General features: G+C 45.0%; 1 protein-coding gene across 2 annotated transcripts in view; it reads right to left on the bottom strand.

The window, feature by feature from the left end:
- The window catches only part of LOC126188119 (SPARC-related modular calcium-binding protein 1), an 805,467-nt gene that overhangs the window by 16,826 nt on the left and 771,739 nt on the right, over positions 1 to 16,902 (bottom strand). For both annotated transcript variants that reach the window (XM_049929592.1, XM_049929591.1), the window contains 2 exons: positions 10,936 to 11,020; positions 987 to 1,152 (listed from right to left, as the gene is read on the bottom strand). In XM_049929592.1, the coding sequence (XP_049785549.1) occupies positions 987 to 1,152; positions 10,936 to 11,020 (251 nt within the window). The remainder of the gene's footprint in view (positions 1 to 986; positions 1,153 to 10,935; positions 11,021 to 16,902) is intronic.

The raw sequence follows: 16,902 nt of genomic DNA on the forward strand, positions 1-16,902 counted from the left end.
AAAATGTATTCAGAGTATAATTTATTGTGTTGGCAAGCTGGACAGCTTAGCACCAAGCCATGGACACAATAGTTTTTTCTTTATGTGCTAGGAGTGCCACTGTTGGGTCACATGACATAGTGGCCTGCTAGCTTATGAAGCATGTGAATCAAGCCCACAAGCCACCAAAGGTTGCCCATGGCTACTTAAAGCTATCTTGTTTGTACAAAACCAGCCAATAACTTTCATAAATCATCAAGTCCTCTTGAGGACAGAAATTCTCCACTGCAGTCTGGCTTTAACTATTTTCTTTAGCTACATTGGATTATTCACACCATTCCCAATAATGTTAAAAAAATCAACCCATTCATATGCCAGAAGAGTGAAAAGGATATTACTGATACAGGATTTCAGGTAGAACTAGATCTTGACTGTAGAAAAAGTATGCAACAAATTGTGACTACTTCTTTTCGATTTCTGGAGTATGATGCTAGATCCGTTTCACAACCAGTAACAATACATACCAAGAATGATTATATTGAGCCAAAATGGATATGAATGTCTTGACACTTGACCTTGAGACAGTCACTAAATGCCCATTGTGTACACAATTAGTGGTCCTCGAGAACATCTGAATCAGTGATTGGATAAATCTGATACTGTTATTCTATTTTCCAGTCAAAGTTGCCACTGAAATAAACAGATTTTCAAAAACTGTGGTGTTACTGTGTTCAATATTTATACCAGAAAGAGCTGTAATGGGAAAACTGGAATGCAGTGCATCAATGAATGTCATATCAATTTTTGTCTCTCTTTATCCTGTTCCACATCTTAGTATGCTGATGTGTAAATGCATACTCAAACATTGTAGTATCCCCTCATGGGATGTTGGAGTGTTCACATCATGTAATGTTGTGAATTTACTGCTACTTTATGACTCACCATCTCTTGACTGAACTGGATTGTTGGATTTGAAAAATTGATACTATAAAGGAGAAATAACTTACAAATGCTTTCTTCACTGCTGCTTAAACAGTTCAGCCACTCTGTCAGACTGATTTTCCTATCAAGATTGATGTCGCAGTACCGTGGAAATCTTTTACCACATTTCCGCAACAGCTTGTTGGCAGTTACCATTGTTCGGAAGTGTTTCCACTCCTTTCTCTCTAGGACCTGTATTAAAAAGGGAAAAAGAACACTATTAAATTATGCCATTTCAAAATTTATTTTTTCTAGATCTAGCCTTCAACATCAGGAAATCAAAAAATTTATCTGAAGTAATGTTGTAATTACTTAGGTGAAGACATCTGTGTAAATAAGTGTGCTTGTGTATTTTTCTAACTCCTTTTAAATTTATTTTGTGCCCTACTTATTGCTGCCATTTAACAAGAAAGTGAAATGCTGACCAATTTTCAATTCATTCACATGAAGTAATTGGCCATTAAAGGCAACTCTATACTTCTTTAAAGTTTTGCTTCTAAGAACTCTAGAAGAATGTGACCCATGTGCCACAGACATTTTTATAAAGAGAGAGGGGGGGGGGGGGGGGGGGGGAGAGAGAGAGAGAGAGAGAGAGAGAGAGAGAGAGAGAGAGAGAGAGAGAGATATATATATATATATATATATATATATGGGAGGGAGGGAGGGAGGGGGGGGGCATCCCTTCCAGTGACCTTTCAAGGACACTTAGAAAATTCAGATACTGTAAACTCAAGATTAAGCTTCTCCACTAAGTATTGACCTCTTCTGGAAAAATAATTTTCATCTACATGTATACTCTGGATAATTAGTATTTTCACAGCAAATTATTATAGATAAATATACTTCTGCATCAGCATTCTTAAATCTGTGAATATTATTCAAGTCCATTGAAGATTACAAAAATTATTAAAATTTGTTAATGGGAAGTCTTTGAGAGAATATAGATAATAAAAGGATTAAAGATGACAATTCACCATATACTTGAAGCATTAAGAGGTTGATAAACTAATGCACAAAACTGGAAACACTGTTAAGCATTCAACGTCTTCCTTCAAATATAACTAGTACAGGTTGATAACATTGTACTGGCACTGCAGCTTGACTGATGTGAAGGTTTGTAGTAAGTGGACTGAGCAAGGGAAAATTGAGGCAGAAATGGTTATGGAGGGTAGAATGAATGAATGAAGGAAGGAAGGAAGGCTAACTGGTGAGAGGCGAAACCAGTAATCCCACTGGCTAGGGATATCACACTGGTGAGATTTGTCTGGTGGAGGCAAAGGGATTTCTGTGGGATGTACAATGGCGTGAACGAGTGAACTGGAAAGGGGAGATAGAACAGAGGAAGAATGAGAAAGCAGAAATGAATATATGAGTGTAGAATGAGTGTGTGGGTATAATGGGGACAGTGTTGGAGATGAGTGTGGAGTGGTAGCTAGCAAAGGTTGAGGCTAGGAGGATTACTGGGTAGAAGTATGTGTTGTAAGGAAAATCCCATTTATGTAGTTCAGAGAAGCTGATATGGGGGAGAGCGTTTGGGATACCGATGGCATAGTTTGTGAAGCAGCCGTTTAAGTTGAGCTGTTGGGTTCAGGAGCATGTTCTGCCAATGGATGGTCAACTCTGCTCCTGTTCTCAATTTGGTGGTGACCAATCGTCCTGGTGGACAGCTGATTGGTGGGCATGCTCATGTACAAGACTGTGCAGAAATTACAGCAGAGCTGGTATATGATACGATTGTTTTCCCTGCAGGCACTGCCCCTGAATGGGTCTGGAGGACGACATGCTTTGATTTTCCAGCAACACAGGCCTAGTAATACTAGGGCCCGTGTCGCGCGGCTGCCTCGCTCAGCGGCTAAGTCCTCTTCAAGGTCACGCGATTTACACGGCAACATAGAGTGAATGCACACAGCCATGCGTGGGTGGGTGTTCACGCATGGCTGTGTGCATTCACTCTATGTTGCCGTGTAAATCGCGTGACCTTGAAGAGGACTTAGCCGCTGAGCGAGGCAGCCGCGTGACACGGGCTCTAGTATTACTAGGCCCGTGTTGCTGGAAAATCAAAGCATCCGGTTGCGCAATCAGGACTGATAAGGCGCGCTGGTGCTGTTATCACGAGAGACCGGTGGAGGGTTTTTTTTTTTTTTTTTTTTTTGGTTGGGTTTAAGGGCGCTCAACTGCTGAGGTCATTAGCGCCCAGTCACTGTTGTTAAAGCACATGGAATCTGGTAAAACTCAAGGGGATGGAGGGGACACCAGAAGGACCTGACAAAGATGCAGACAAAATAAGTAAAGAGATTAAATGTCTTTGGACAAGCCAGTTAAAGTTATAAAACGCAAGAATACGAGCAGCTGCTCGAGCATCATCAGCTAAAACATCCGGTAAAGTAGATGGCAGGGACAGGACAACACGAAATTGACTAAAACGGGGACACGACAATAAAACATGTCGCACTGTTAATGCCTGACCACAAGGGCACTGCGGGGCTGGGTCACCGGAGAGCAGGTAGCGGTGGCTAAACCGGCAATGCCCAATCCGCAACCTGGTCAGAAGGACCTCCTCGCGCCGAGATGGTCGGGAGGATGTTGTCCAAGCAGTTGGTAGCGGTTTTACTGCCCGGAGCTTGTTTCCTTGGAGGGATGACCAAGCATCCCACCACAACGACACAAGCCTCTTACAGACATCCCCACGAACGTCGGATGACGGGACACAATGGGAGGCTGGCCGAGGCAGGAGGACTGCAGCCTTGGCTGCAGCATCTGCAGCCTCATTCCCAGGCACTCCTACATGTCCGGGAACCCACAGAAAGCTGACAGAACCACCGTTATCAGCGAAAGAATGGAGGGGCTGCTGTATCCGTTGAATCAAGGGATGGACCGGATAGGGAGCTCCAAGGCTCTGAAGAGCACTGAGTGAGTCAGAGCAGAGTACATATGATGAATGGCGGTGGTGGCGGACATACTGAACAGCCTGATGGAGAGCAAAAAGCTCGGCCGTAAAGCTGGAACATTGGTCGAGGAGCCGGTATTTAAATGTGGCGGCCCCGACGACAAAGGCACAGCCGACACCATCGTCAGTTTTGGAGCCATCGGTGTAAATAAAGGTGTGACCGGCAAGTCGAGCACGAAGTTCGACAAACCGTGAGCAATACACTGCAGCCGGAGTACCCTCCTTCGGGAGTGAGCTGAGGTCGAGATAAATATGAACCGGAGCCTGGAGCCAAGGTGGTGTCGGGTTCTCACCCTCTCTGAAGGTGGTAGGGAGGGCAAAATCCAATTGTCGAAGCAGGCGACGGAAGCGGACTCCGGGGGGCAGCAGGGCAGACACATACAACCCATACTGACGGTCGAGAGAATCGGCGAAGAAGGACTTGTAAGAGGGGTGGTCGGGCATAGACGACAGCCGGCAGGCATACCGACACAGCAGTACGTCGCGCCGGTAGGTCAACGGTAACTCGGCAGCTTCAGCATAAAGACTCTCGACAGGACTAGTGTAGAAGGCTCCGGTCGCAAGACGTATCCCCCGATGGTGGATGGAGTTGAGCCGGCGTAAGAGGGACGGCCGAGCAGACGAGTAGACGAAGCTCCCATAATCCAGCTTCGATCGGACTATGGACCGATACAAGCGAAGCAGGACAGTGCGATCCGCTCCCCAAGATGAACCGCTAAGAACTCTGAGGACATTAAGGGAACGTGTACAACAGGCCCCCAAATAAGAGACATGTGGAGACCAAAACAGTTTCCTGTCCAACATGAGCCCTAGAAACTTAGTTGTGTCCATGAATGGGAGAACAACGGGACCGAGATGTAAGGATGGTGGAAGGAACGCTTTATACCGCCAAAAGTTGATACAAACCGTCTTTTCTTCAGAGAACCAGAAGCCATTTGCCACGCTCCATGAGTAGAGGCTGTCTAGACAACACTGAAGGCAGCGCTCCAGGAGGCATGTTCTCTGGGCACTGCAGTAGATCGCGAAGTCATCGACAAAGAGAGAGCCTGAGACATTAGGTGGAATGCAATCCATAATTGGATTGATCGCGATGGCAAAAAGGGCTACGCTCAAGACGGAGCCCTGAGGCACTCCGTTCTCCTGGAGGAAGACGTCGGACAATACGGAGCCCACACGTACCCTAAACCTTCGATCCGTTAAAAAGGAATCAATAAAAAGGGGCAGGCGACCGCGTAGGCCCCACCTGTGCATAGTGCGGAGGATACCTCCTCTCCAACAGGTGTCATAAGCCTTCTCCAAGTCGAAGAACACGGCTACCGTTTGGCGCCTTCGCAAAAAGTTGTTCATGATGAATGTCGACAATGTCACAAGGTGGTCAACAGCGGAGCGGCGGCGACGAAAGCCGCATTGGACATTAGTAAGTAGCCGTCGAGATTCAAGAATCCAGACTAACCGAGCATTAACCATGCGCTCCATCACCTTACAGACACAGCTTGTAAGAGAAATGGGGCGGTAACTAGAAGGAAGGTGTCTATCCTTCCCGGGTTTGGGTATAGGAACAACAACGGCATCACGCCAACGCATGGGGACTTTACCTTCGGTCCAGACGCGATTGTAGGTATGAAGAAGGAAGCTTTTGCCTGCCGGAGAAAGGTGTGCCAGCATCTGAACGTGAATGGCATCTGGCCCCGGAGCAGAGGACCGGGACAGTGCAAGCGCACGTTCGAGTTCCCGCATAGTAAAGGGGGCATTATAGGTTTCCAGATTCAGCGAGTGGAAGGAAGGTCGCCGAGCCTCTTCTGCCTCTTTCCTGGGAAGGAAGGCAGGATGGTAATGGTGGAGCTTGAAACCTCCTCGAAAAAGCGGCCAAAGGCGTTGGAGACAGCCACAGGATCAACAAGGACTGCATTACCTGAGGTCAGGCCAGGTACTGAGGAGTGGGCCTTAATGCCAGACAGCCGGCGCAGGCTACCCCAAACGACGGAAGAGGGAGTAAAACTGTTAAAGGAGCTGGTGAAAGAGGCCCAACAAGCTTTTTTGCTGTCTTTGATGACTCTACGGCATTGCGCTCCGAGTCGTTTGTATTCAATACAATTCGCCAACGTAGGATGGCGGCGAAAGGTGCATAAAGCACGTCGTCGAGCACGGATAGCGTCCCGACAAGCCTCGTTCCACCAGGGGACGGAAACGCGACGTGAAGAAGTAGTACGAGGAATGGAACGTTCGGCAGCATGGATGATAACAGCCGTGAGGTATTCGACCTGACTGTCACAACTGGGAAAATCGTGGTCTGGAAAGGTCGCCAGGGATGAGTAAAGTCCCCAGTCAGCTTTCAGTATGTTCCAGCTCGAAGGACGTGGGGATGGGGTGTGGTGCAGGAGACGAACGACACAGGGGAAGTGGTCGCTCGAATAGGTGTCAGAAAGGACATACCACTCGAACCGACATGCAAGAGTGGTAGAACAGATCGAGAGGTCCAAGTGGGATTAGGTATGAGTAGAGTCCGAGAGGAAAGTCGGGGCGCCGGTATTGAGGCAGACAAGATTGAGATGGTTGAAGACATCTGCCAAGAGTGAGCCTCTTGGACAGGATGCAGGAGAGCCCCAAAGGGGATGATGGGCATTGAAGTCGCCAAACAATAAAAACGGCGGGGGAAGCTGAACGATCAGGTGCATCATGTCAGCCCGACTAACAGCAGACGACGGTGGAGTGTAGATGGTACAAACTGAAAAAGTAAAAGCAGAAAGAGTAATGCGGACAGCTATTGCTTGGAATGGGGTGGTCAATGGGATGGGATGGTAATAGACGTCGTCCCGAATGAGCAACATGACCCCACCATGAGCTGGGATACCGTCCACAGGGGTGAGGTCATACCGCTCCGAGGTATAGTGGGTAAAGGCAATACGGTCAGTCGGGCGCAACTTGGTTTCCTGGAGTCCAAGGACGAGCTGACAGTGCAGGCGGAGGAGCAGTTGTAATTCCTCCTGATGAGATCGAATACCTCTTATGTTCCAATGAAACAACGCCATCGCTAGTCAAAAAGTCGGGGGAACGAGACGGGGGAAGAGCTGGTCACCTCGACGGCCGCGGAGGGCCAGGTTGCGAGGGAACAACGCTACAACCGACGGGAGGCGGATCCGGTTCCATCGACTCGTCGCCAGCTGCGGCCGCTGTCCCTGGTTGTGTAGGAGGGGCAGCATCATTTGCCGACGAAAGGCCAGCTGAGCGCCTGGCAGCAGAGCGTCCCGGCGAAACTGAGGACGGCCGGGAGCAGCGACTCACGGATGGAGCGTCAGTCGAAACGCGCCGGGATGGAGAGGGGGATAGAGACTTCTTCTTGGAGGCCTTCTTGGAAGGCCAAGGAGGCACAGGGACGGTGGGCTGGACCCGAAGAAGGTCCTCACGCGCGGGGGCCGTTTTGGAACGCCGGACCTCGGAAGCCGGGGTCCGGAACGTTTCCCCGATGGACGCCTGAGAAGAGGATCGCTTCTCAGGTGGCGTGGGGGGAGAAGGAGCAGGAAGGGTGGCCCCTGGGGCAGAGGGGGTGGGGGCCACGGGGGAGGAGGATTTGGAAGGGAGGGATTTGGGAGGCGGAGGCAGAGCCCCCTGATGGGCGGAGGAGGCGGAGGGGGGACAGGAGAGGGGTGAGGATACCGTGGAAGGAGTGGACACAACTGAGGCAAACGAAGTGGTCAATGGCACGGGATGGAGGCGGTCGTACTTCTTCCTGGCCTCAGAATAAGACAGCCGATCCAAAGTTTTGATTTCTTGTATCTTCTTCTCCTTCTGATATGCAGGGCAGTCTGAGGATCTAGGCGAGTGGATGCCAGGACAATTAACGCACCGAGGTGGTGGGGTGCATGTATGTTCCTCACGAAGAGGACGTCCACAATCGCCACAAAGGGGCTCAGCCTCACACCGTGACGACATGTGCCCAAAGCGCAAACACCTAAAACAGCGCATAGGAGGCGGGACGTAGGGTCGCACGTCACACCGGTAGCACATCACCTTTACCTTCTCCGGGAGAACGTCCCCCTCGAAGGCGAGGATAAAGGCCCCGGTGTTGATGCGATGGTCTTTAGGGCCGCGCTGGACTCGCCGGACGAAATGCACGCCTCGGCGCTCCAGGTTGGCCCTGAGCTCCTCATCAGATTGTAGCAGGAGGTCACGATGAAAAATAACCCCCTGCGTCCTATTTAGTGCCAGATGTGGGACAATGGAGACTGGGATGTCCCCTAGGCGGTTGCACGCCTGGGGTGCCGCCGACTGTGTGGCGGAGGTGGTCTTGATAAGAACGGACCCTGAACACATCTTGCTGAGAGCCTCGATTTCCCCGAAGATGTCCTCAATGTGCTGAACAAAGAACATGGGCTTGGAGGTGGCGAATGTCCCCCCCATCGGTTCGAGAACAGACCAAATAGCGGGGGAAGTACTTCGCTCCAAGCCGGCGGGCCTGTCCCTCCTCCCATGGAGTGGCCAAGGGGGAAAGGGCAGGAGAACCAGAACTAGAAACGGTACCTTTTCTTTTGAAAGACTCCGCCGCAGAGCGACCTGATACATGGTGACGTTTCATCTGCGAAACGTCCGCCCCGATACCACCCACTCTGACCAGGGGCTCTCCCCACGGGCGCCACCCAGCCTCAGCAAGGGCCACCTGGCAGTATGACCATTGCCGGGAGTCCTGATGCCCCAAGGAGACGGGCATCTACTCCTTGGCCGACGTGGGGAGGGTGCAGCTCAGGTATCGGCAGTACGATCCCTGTGTTGTCAGGGGGCTACAACCTAGAGGGTACATGACGACCCCACCACAACGGGCTGGCTACCGTGCTGGATTTCTGGTGCCATGGAAAGTCCATCATGATCGCTGGTGCAGATGGAGACGCACTATGGGCGTAACTTTGACAACCCAAAAGGCGTTTAGGCCCAATTTGAGTAATAGTGGGTATGGTTACAACGCCGGTGCAATGCTGAGTGCCAAGGTCTGAGTGCACTTAGGACCAGTGGTACACCACGTAAGGTGTCCTTCCTCAAAAGGCTCGTACTTCTGTAGAATTTTGAAAAATGGTGGTCAAACCCCAAGGGGGACCATCACATGGAAGGCCGAAACGGTTGAAACTCCTTTTAGTCGCCTCGTACGACAGGCAGGAATACCTCGGGCCTATTCTAATCCCCGGATCCGCAGGGGGGACCCGTGGAGGGGGCCTCTGGGGGCCCTTGATGCTCGTGAGGCAGCAGCATGTTCATTCGACTCTAGGCAGCCGCACTGTGCACACAGCCATGCCGTACTGACGCAGAAGATACTCAAGGAGGAGCAGAATGCCTGTCTACAAGAGTGTGGATAGCTTTTCTATTACACCAAATGAAACAGCTCAACAAGAACTACTTCAAGGACCTATTACATTTGTTGGTTGCAAGATTCAATTTTCTTGTACAACTACAGAGGTTGTTAGTGGCAATTCGTGGTTGACTGTTGCTATAATATGAGGAGGTGGTTCAGTACTAGGACGACTTGAGAGCTACAACGAGAGAGATATAATATCTTTTCGCACCTTTGTAATTGGTGTAATTCCTAACCGTAATTATGGAACTTGTGTAGTAACCACAGACAAGCCATTTTCATTGTATACAAGGAACAGGAGGAAGATAAATGCTGATGAAAGACTGGATCTTTCATGTTACAAGTGGTTGGGTGTAGGTGTGGCTGGAAGTTAAAAGAGTATTTCACACCTTGGGTTAGCACCAGAATGCCACTTTGAGAGGGTTGAGGATGACTGATTAGTATGTTCCTCATTGCTAGACTTAATCCTTCCCACTGCTTTGATTACTGTTTCATTTTAAAATGCAACAGTGGACCTAAGTGGTGCCCACTGTAAGAGATTGCTGTACAAAATACTTACGATTCTTTTTAAAATGTTGGAACTGTACAAAGTAATTTATCTTAGTATTTGTCGTTGGTCAGCACACAAAATGAGAGCCTATGTTGCTCAGAATGACCTCATAGTCTGTTGACACTTTTCTGATATGGTGTCAGCTATTTCATATATTTTTAATTATTGACCATCCAGATCATATTGTGGACTTTCTGGCTGTTTTCATCTCTGGTTGCAGTTTTGGAATGTCATTCAAGATAATCATGTAAATGAGAAGTACAGCATGTTCAAAATCAAACATTTTTTTAACAGTTGAAAGTAAAGCATCAGACTACTTATTCTTGATCTTCACCTACATTTCATGGTTTAGGCACTAAGCTTATTCCACCTTCATGTATTGTCTCATACTGTCCCCCTTCACCTTCATGGATTGTCTCTTACTGCTGCCAGTTTGTAAGCTGAGGCTAGATTGGGAAGTTGTTTACTGTCCATTCTTCGTACATGTTCATACCAGGTGTTGCAATATGGGGTTATTCTCTTTTCAGTTGGATCTGCTTTTGGTTCTTGACACACTAGTCTGTTATACACCTTATGAATGGCTTAATAAGTTTCCATTGACAGTAAAATGTTTGAAACAATTTTATAATGCTACACAATATCTAGTTCATCAATTAAAGTGAAACAAACACAACAGTACTTTGGAAAGCTGTACACAAAATATTTTGCAGATAACACTAAAAATGACACACATTATTGTGCGACATGTACCATCACTATAGAAAATAAACTTCGTTAATACTGTTTTCATCTCTGTGCCAGACTAAGAAATATTCTCCTTTTCATTCAAAGTGCATGCCTATTTGATGCAAACTGGTATAAATAACAATAGCCGATAAAAGCTTGTCGTGGAACAAATAACCAAAAATTGAAGATAGATCAAAATATAGAAACATAATTATGAAGTGAGGTTGCAAGAGAAAATGTATCAAGAACACCAACAAGAAGAAAATGAGTAGCAGAAGAGAAGGGAGATTAGTATTGGAGGAAACAAAGTTGAATAAGCAGCTTTAACCTATTTCTTAGTTGACCTGTAAGAGAAAAGGGAAAAAAGCCAGATGTATGAATTATGAGTTTGTAATGATTTAAATGTATACTTACCTTGCTTTTATTCTTATCAAGTGCGTTGAAATTCCACACGGCAATTTCCTCTTCTGGTGATGATGGTAGCAAGGGTCGAGATTGGCTGCAGAACAAAAATAAATCTTCAGACTTATAACCCCAGCTAAATTTCATCCCCCTATACTCTTACTACCACTTTATTAGTTGAGCCATGTTATCCACATGTGATGTTTTTCTGGTTTGATTACTTGAATATTTTCTATTTAATTGCTCAGTAGTCATAGGTAACATAAAAAGTATAATACAGATTTATAATAGGCACAAAATCAAAGGTAAAATTGGTAGCTTGTTCTAGAAACAATTTAGAAAGTATTTCTTTCTGGAGCTTTTAAGAACATTGATACATTATATAACTCTCATGGATAAGTATACCTTACTTTTTTAAAAAGTCAGTATGCCTTGTAAGCTTACAACTCAAAGCGTTATCTACAGCAGGTGCAGAGTGATTGTTTAATGAGACATATGTAGGTAAACAGGGGTATTTGTGAGAAAGCCCAGTCTTAAGTGACTCAATTTAAAATGTGTTTGTAAAGGTTTGAAGTTCATATTAACAGAATATTCCGTCGGTTCTTGGTAGAACAACATTATAACAATAAATGAAAACCACCAGTTTGCTTTTGTTCTACAATGTATACAATGGTATACAATGGTATACAGCCACTGCTTTGATTATAATGTTAATGTTAAAATGCTGTACCACCACACTCTCAAACTGTAGGTTCCCTCAAACACCTCAATTTTCCTGCATTTATTAATTTCTGTTTATTGTATTGATATGGCTTAAGTTCCTCGTGTATTCTGTATTTACATTGACAACTGTCTCTTCTTTTTTTAATTGGTTGTGTATTACTCTCCATGTTTCATACCTCTTGATGCAGCCTTGCCTAGTACTAATTTTATCTTATTTCAATAGTTTTGTTTATCAATAGAAACTGTTATGTAGGCATGCTATTCTTATTTTGTGCTAAAGGTTTTCCTGTCAACTCCATTGTTATTTATGTACTGTTCAGTTTTTACTATTTCATTGCAAAGATGTTACTCACTGTATGTTTCTACTTCACTCTAGATGTGTTACTTCTCTTCCAGTGTTGTCTGCTAACATTTAACTTCTTTGGTGATAATACTCAGTAAATGCCTGAAGATGGCCTTGTAAGCCGAAAACCGGTTAGCAATAAAAATAATATTGTAGAACAAAAGCAAACTGGTGCTTTTCATTTATTGTTTGAAGTTCAGATTAATCCAATGAAATTTTTAAAGAGGGAACTTTATAAGCCCCCATTTCCTAAAGATCTGCATATTCATGTTTCTAGGAAATAATGATTTGGATGCATTTTTCAGGAAGGGACCAGTTTACCTATACATGCTTTATTAGTTCAAACTCACCATTTTTGAAAACCCTTATTTACATTTATGCACTATAAGACACCTTGGAGTGTGTGGATGGAGGATACATTGTGTACCAAAGTCAAGCCACTACTCACCCCTACCCTTTTCTGGTTGATTTGTAAATAGTGTATCACCTAAATGACTGGCAGTAAACCTGTCAAATGCTCAGATTTTACCATCATGCTCATTCGAAGACATATGTATGGAAGGAAGTAACACAATAAATGTTTGAAATACCATGCCATTAAACTTTGTACCACAATGTTGTGTACATGGCAATGCATTTATGATTGGTATTAATTCTGTATGGTGTGAAGTCACTACCTACTGCAATTAGAGCCCCTAAACATCATGGCATGGAATCACAGAGGATATGAACATGTCCTTAGAGCACTCTTTTTATATGGTTTGTTTACAAGCCGACAAAAATCAATAGTGGTTGCTGGTTTACAAGCTACATCTTTCAGACCAACCATACGCCAGATATGTTTTGTATGGCGCACATAATACTGAATGTGTAGACCCGGGGGTAGTGGCACACATTCTCTCTAGATGGTTTGCATATCCCTTGCAAAATGTGGGAGGGTATGATTCTGCTGAAATGTGGAATATGATGTTTCCTGAAGGAGTGCAAGTTCTTAGGCCTTTAAAATCTCCCTCATTTATTAATTGCTGTTCAGATTATAGGTTGGCAGATTGTGATCACCATTATGGAATTTAAATTGTGTGTAGCAATTGCTGTAATGCAGGTTAAAACAGGGTTCATCTGAAATCATTACATTTCATCACTCAGTGTGCTAGTGATGGTACTCAAGTACCTACTGCAGTCAGAGGCCTTCATAGCTTCTGGAAAATGGAAGCCAATGCTTTGGAGTTCATGTCATCAAAAAAGTCAACACCAGAGGTTGCCAAACTGTTGGCACAGACAGGTCAACACCAATCACAGTATTCCAAGTTGAGGTAACATTCTTAATCAAGCTGTGAGAGTCAGTACAGCCCTGTAGATAAGATGGCAGCCATCCCATCTTGTGGTCACATTTGTGCATTTGTGTACTCATTTCTTGGAGACTGTTCATTGTCTCTTGAATTTACACATCATCTAATATTACACCCTTTGATATTATTGTTGCATACTGACACTTGGTCTCATTTTTACCCTCGGTTTGATATCTATTTCACTGAGCAAGTTTGGCATAATACTGAAATTTAAATGTGCACTCTTGGAATTCCAAGGAAATCCTCCATGATGCATATCATGTTTTACACTGTATTTCAAGGAGCATTCTCACAAAACTGTCAATCTGAATTAATAAACTTGTGATCGAGTGCACAATTCTAAGATCCTTAATTGATGAGGGATATTCAAGAATAGTTCTACCAAAGTCTTTATGGTAAGACTCCAAAGTTGCATTATCGAGGATGGTGTTTTAAATTCTTGCCTGGCCACCCAGATTTAGCTCTTCCATGATTTCCCAAAATCAAAGCATATGTCAAGATGATTGTTTTGAAATGGAAAAACCAGATTTTTTTCTTGTCATTCTTTTATATGAGCATGTGCTATGCCCCTTATGACTTGACACTGATGGGACATTAAAATCCTAATCTTCTCTTTTATACTAGCATGTTTCAGCTCAAATCCTTCTGAACACATACTCACAAATATTTCATGTATCTTCAAACATGCCAATAATAAATACAAAGATGATGAGACTTACCAAACAAAAGTGCTGGCAGGTCGATAGACACACAAACAAACACACACACACACACAAAACTCAAGCCTTCGCAACAAACAGCAGATAACTCGGATGGTGTAACACTGTGCCAAGATGTACTGGCCGTGCTCCAAGGCATGTTTAGCCACAGGGTGATCCTCATTACCAAGAAACACTGTCTGCCTGTGTCCATTCATGCTAATGGACAGTTTGTTGCTGGTCATTCCCACATAGAAGGCTTCACAGTGTAGGCAGGTCAGTTGGTAAATCACGTGGGTGCTTTCACACGTGGCTGTGCCTTTGATCGTGTACACCTTCCGGATTACAGGACTGGAGTAGGTGGTGTTGGGAGGGTGCATGGGACAGGTTTTACACCGGGGGCAGTTACAAGGGTAGGAGCCAGAGGGTAGGGTAGGTGGTTTGGGGATTTCATAGGGATGAATTAAGAGGATACGAAGGTTACGTGGACGGCAGAAAGACATTTCAGGGCAGGGCAGGGCATATCATGAGATCCATTCTTCATGAAATCCTCCGCACTCCACCAAGAGTGTCTTTCCGCCATCCACCTAACCTTCGTAACCTCTTAGTTCATCCCTATGAAATCCCCAAACCACCTTCCCTACCCTCTGGCTCCTATCCTTGTAACCGCCCCCGGTGTAAAACCTGTCCCATGCACCCTCCCACCACCACCTACTTCAGTCCTGTAACCCGGAAGGTGTACATGATCAAAGGCACAGCCACGTGTGAAAGCACCCACGTGATTTACCAACTGACCTGCCTTCACTGTGAAGCCTTCTATGTGGGAATGACCAGCAACAAACTGTCCATTCGCATGAATGGACACAGGCAGACAGTGTTTGTTGGTAATGAGGATCACCCTGTGGCTAAACATGCCTTGGAGCACGGCCAGCACATCTTGGCACAGTGTTACACTGTCCGGGTTATCTGGATACTACCCACTAACACCAACCTGTCAGAACTCCGGAGATGGGAACTTGCCCTTCAGCATATCCTCTCTTCTCGCTATCCGCCAGGCCTCAATCTCCGCTAATTTCTAATTTCAATTTGCCGCCACTCATACCTCACCTGTCTCAACAACATCTTTGCCTCTGTACTTCTGCCTCGACTGGCATCTCTGCCCAAACTCTTTGCCTTTACAAATGTCTGCTTGTGTCTGTGTATATGCGAATGGATATGTGTGTGTGTGTGTGTATATATATATATATATATATATATATATATATAGAGAGAGAGAGAGAGAGAGAGAGAGAGAGAGAGAGAGAGAGAAGGAAACATTCCATGAAGGAAAAATATACCTAAAAACAAAGATGATGTGACTTACCAAATGAAAGTGCTGGCAGGTCGACAGACACACAAACGAACACAAACATACACACAAAATTCAAGCTTTCGCAACAAACTGTTGCCTCATCAGGAAAGAGGGAAGGAGAGGGAAAGACGAAAGGATGTGGGTTTTAAGGGAGAGGGTAAGGAGTCATTCCAGTCCCGGGAGCGGAAAGACTTACCTTAGGGGGAAAAAAGGACGGGTATACACTCGCACACACACACATATCCATCCACACATATACAGACACAAGCAGACATATTTAAAGACAAAATATGGAAAGACAAAAGGATATGGGTTCTCCTTCCCTCTTTCCTGACGAGGCAACCGTTGGTTGCGAAAGCTAGATTTTGTGTGTATGTTTGTGTGTCTATCGACCTGCCAGCGCTTTTGTTTGGTAAGTCTCATCATCTTTCTTTTTATATATATATATATATATATATATATATATATATATATATATATATATATCTCCAGACATCTAGGTAAGTAAATAAGCCTTGATATAAACCATGCATCTACTCCAGACATATAGGTAACTAACAGGCTTTCATATACACCCTCCACGTATAGTTCACATATAAAAGTACAATCTACCTTCTGTATCTAAAAGTTGTAGTAAGACACATTTTTAAACTATGGTATTATTGTAATATGAAGTACTAGTGAACCTGGCAATACTTTGCCATTACTAAATATATATGGGAATTGGACGTATATCTACCCTAAACTCCCTCCCCCCCCCCCCCCCCCCACTTCCCCCCCCTCCTCTGACTTTGAGTCTTATTTATTGTTACTACAAATGAAACCTTCATTGGGAACTGAAGTCACTTAAAATGAATGGCTAAATTTGTTGTGACCATTGGTATACAGGGTCTGAGAGAGATCTCTCCACCTACTGAACCTGAGAGGATGTTGTTGTTGTCTTCAGTCCAGAGACTGCTTTGATGCAGCTCTGTATGCTACTCTATCCTGTGCAAGCTTCTTCATCTCCCAGTACCTACTGCAACCTACATCCTCCTGAATCTGCTTAGTGTATTCATCCCTTGGTCTCCCTCTGCAATTTTTACCTTCCACACTGGCATCCAATTCTAAATTTGTGATCTCTTGATGCCTCAGAACGTGTCCTTCCAACCAATCCCTCCTTCTAATCAAGTTGTGCCACAAATCTCTCTTCTCCCCAATTCTATTCAATACCTCTTCATTAGTTATGTGACCTACCCGTCTAATCTTCAGCATTCTTCTGTAGCACCACATTTCGAAAACTTCTATTCTCTTCTGGTCCAAGCTATTTATCATCTGCATTTCACTTCCACACGTGGTTACACTCCATACAGATACTTTCAGAAACGACTTCCTGACACTTAAATCTATACTCGATGTTAAATTTCTCTTCTTCAGAAACACTTTCCTTGCCATTACCAGTCTACATTTTACATCCTCTCTACTTTAACCAACAGTTATTTTGCTCCACAAATAGCAAAACTCATCTACTACTTT

This window comes from Schistocerca cancellata, chromosome 5 (genome assembly GCF_023864275.1).
Source record: "Schistocerca cancellata isolate TAMUIC-IGC-003103 chromosome 5, iqSchCanc2.1, whole genome shotgun sequence".
NCBI classification, from domain to species: domain Eukaryota; kingdom Metazoa; phylum Arthropoda; class Insecta; order Orthoptera; family Acrididae; genus Schistocerca; species Schistocerca cancellata.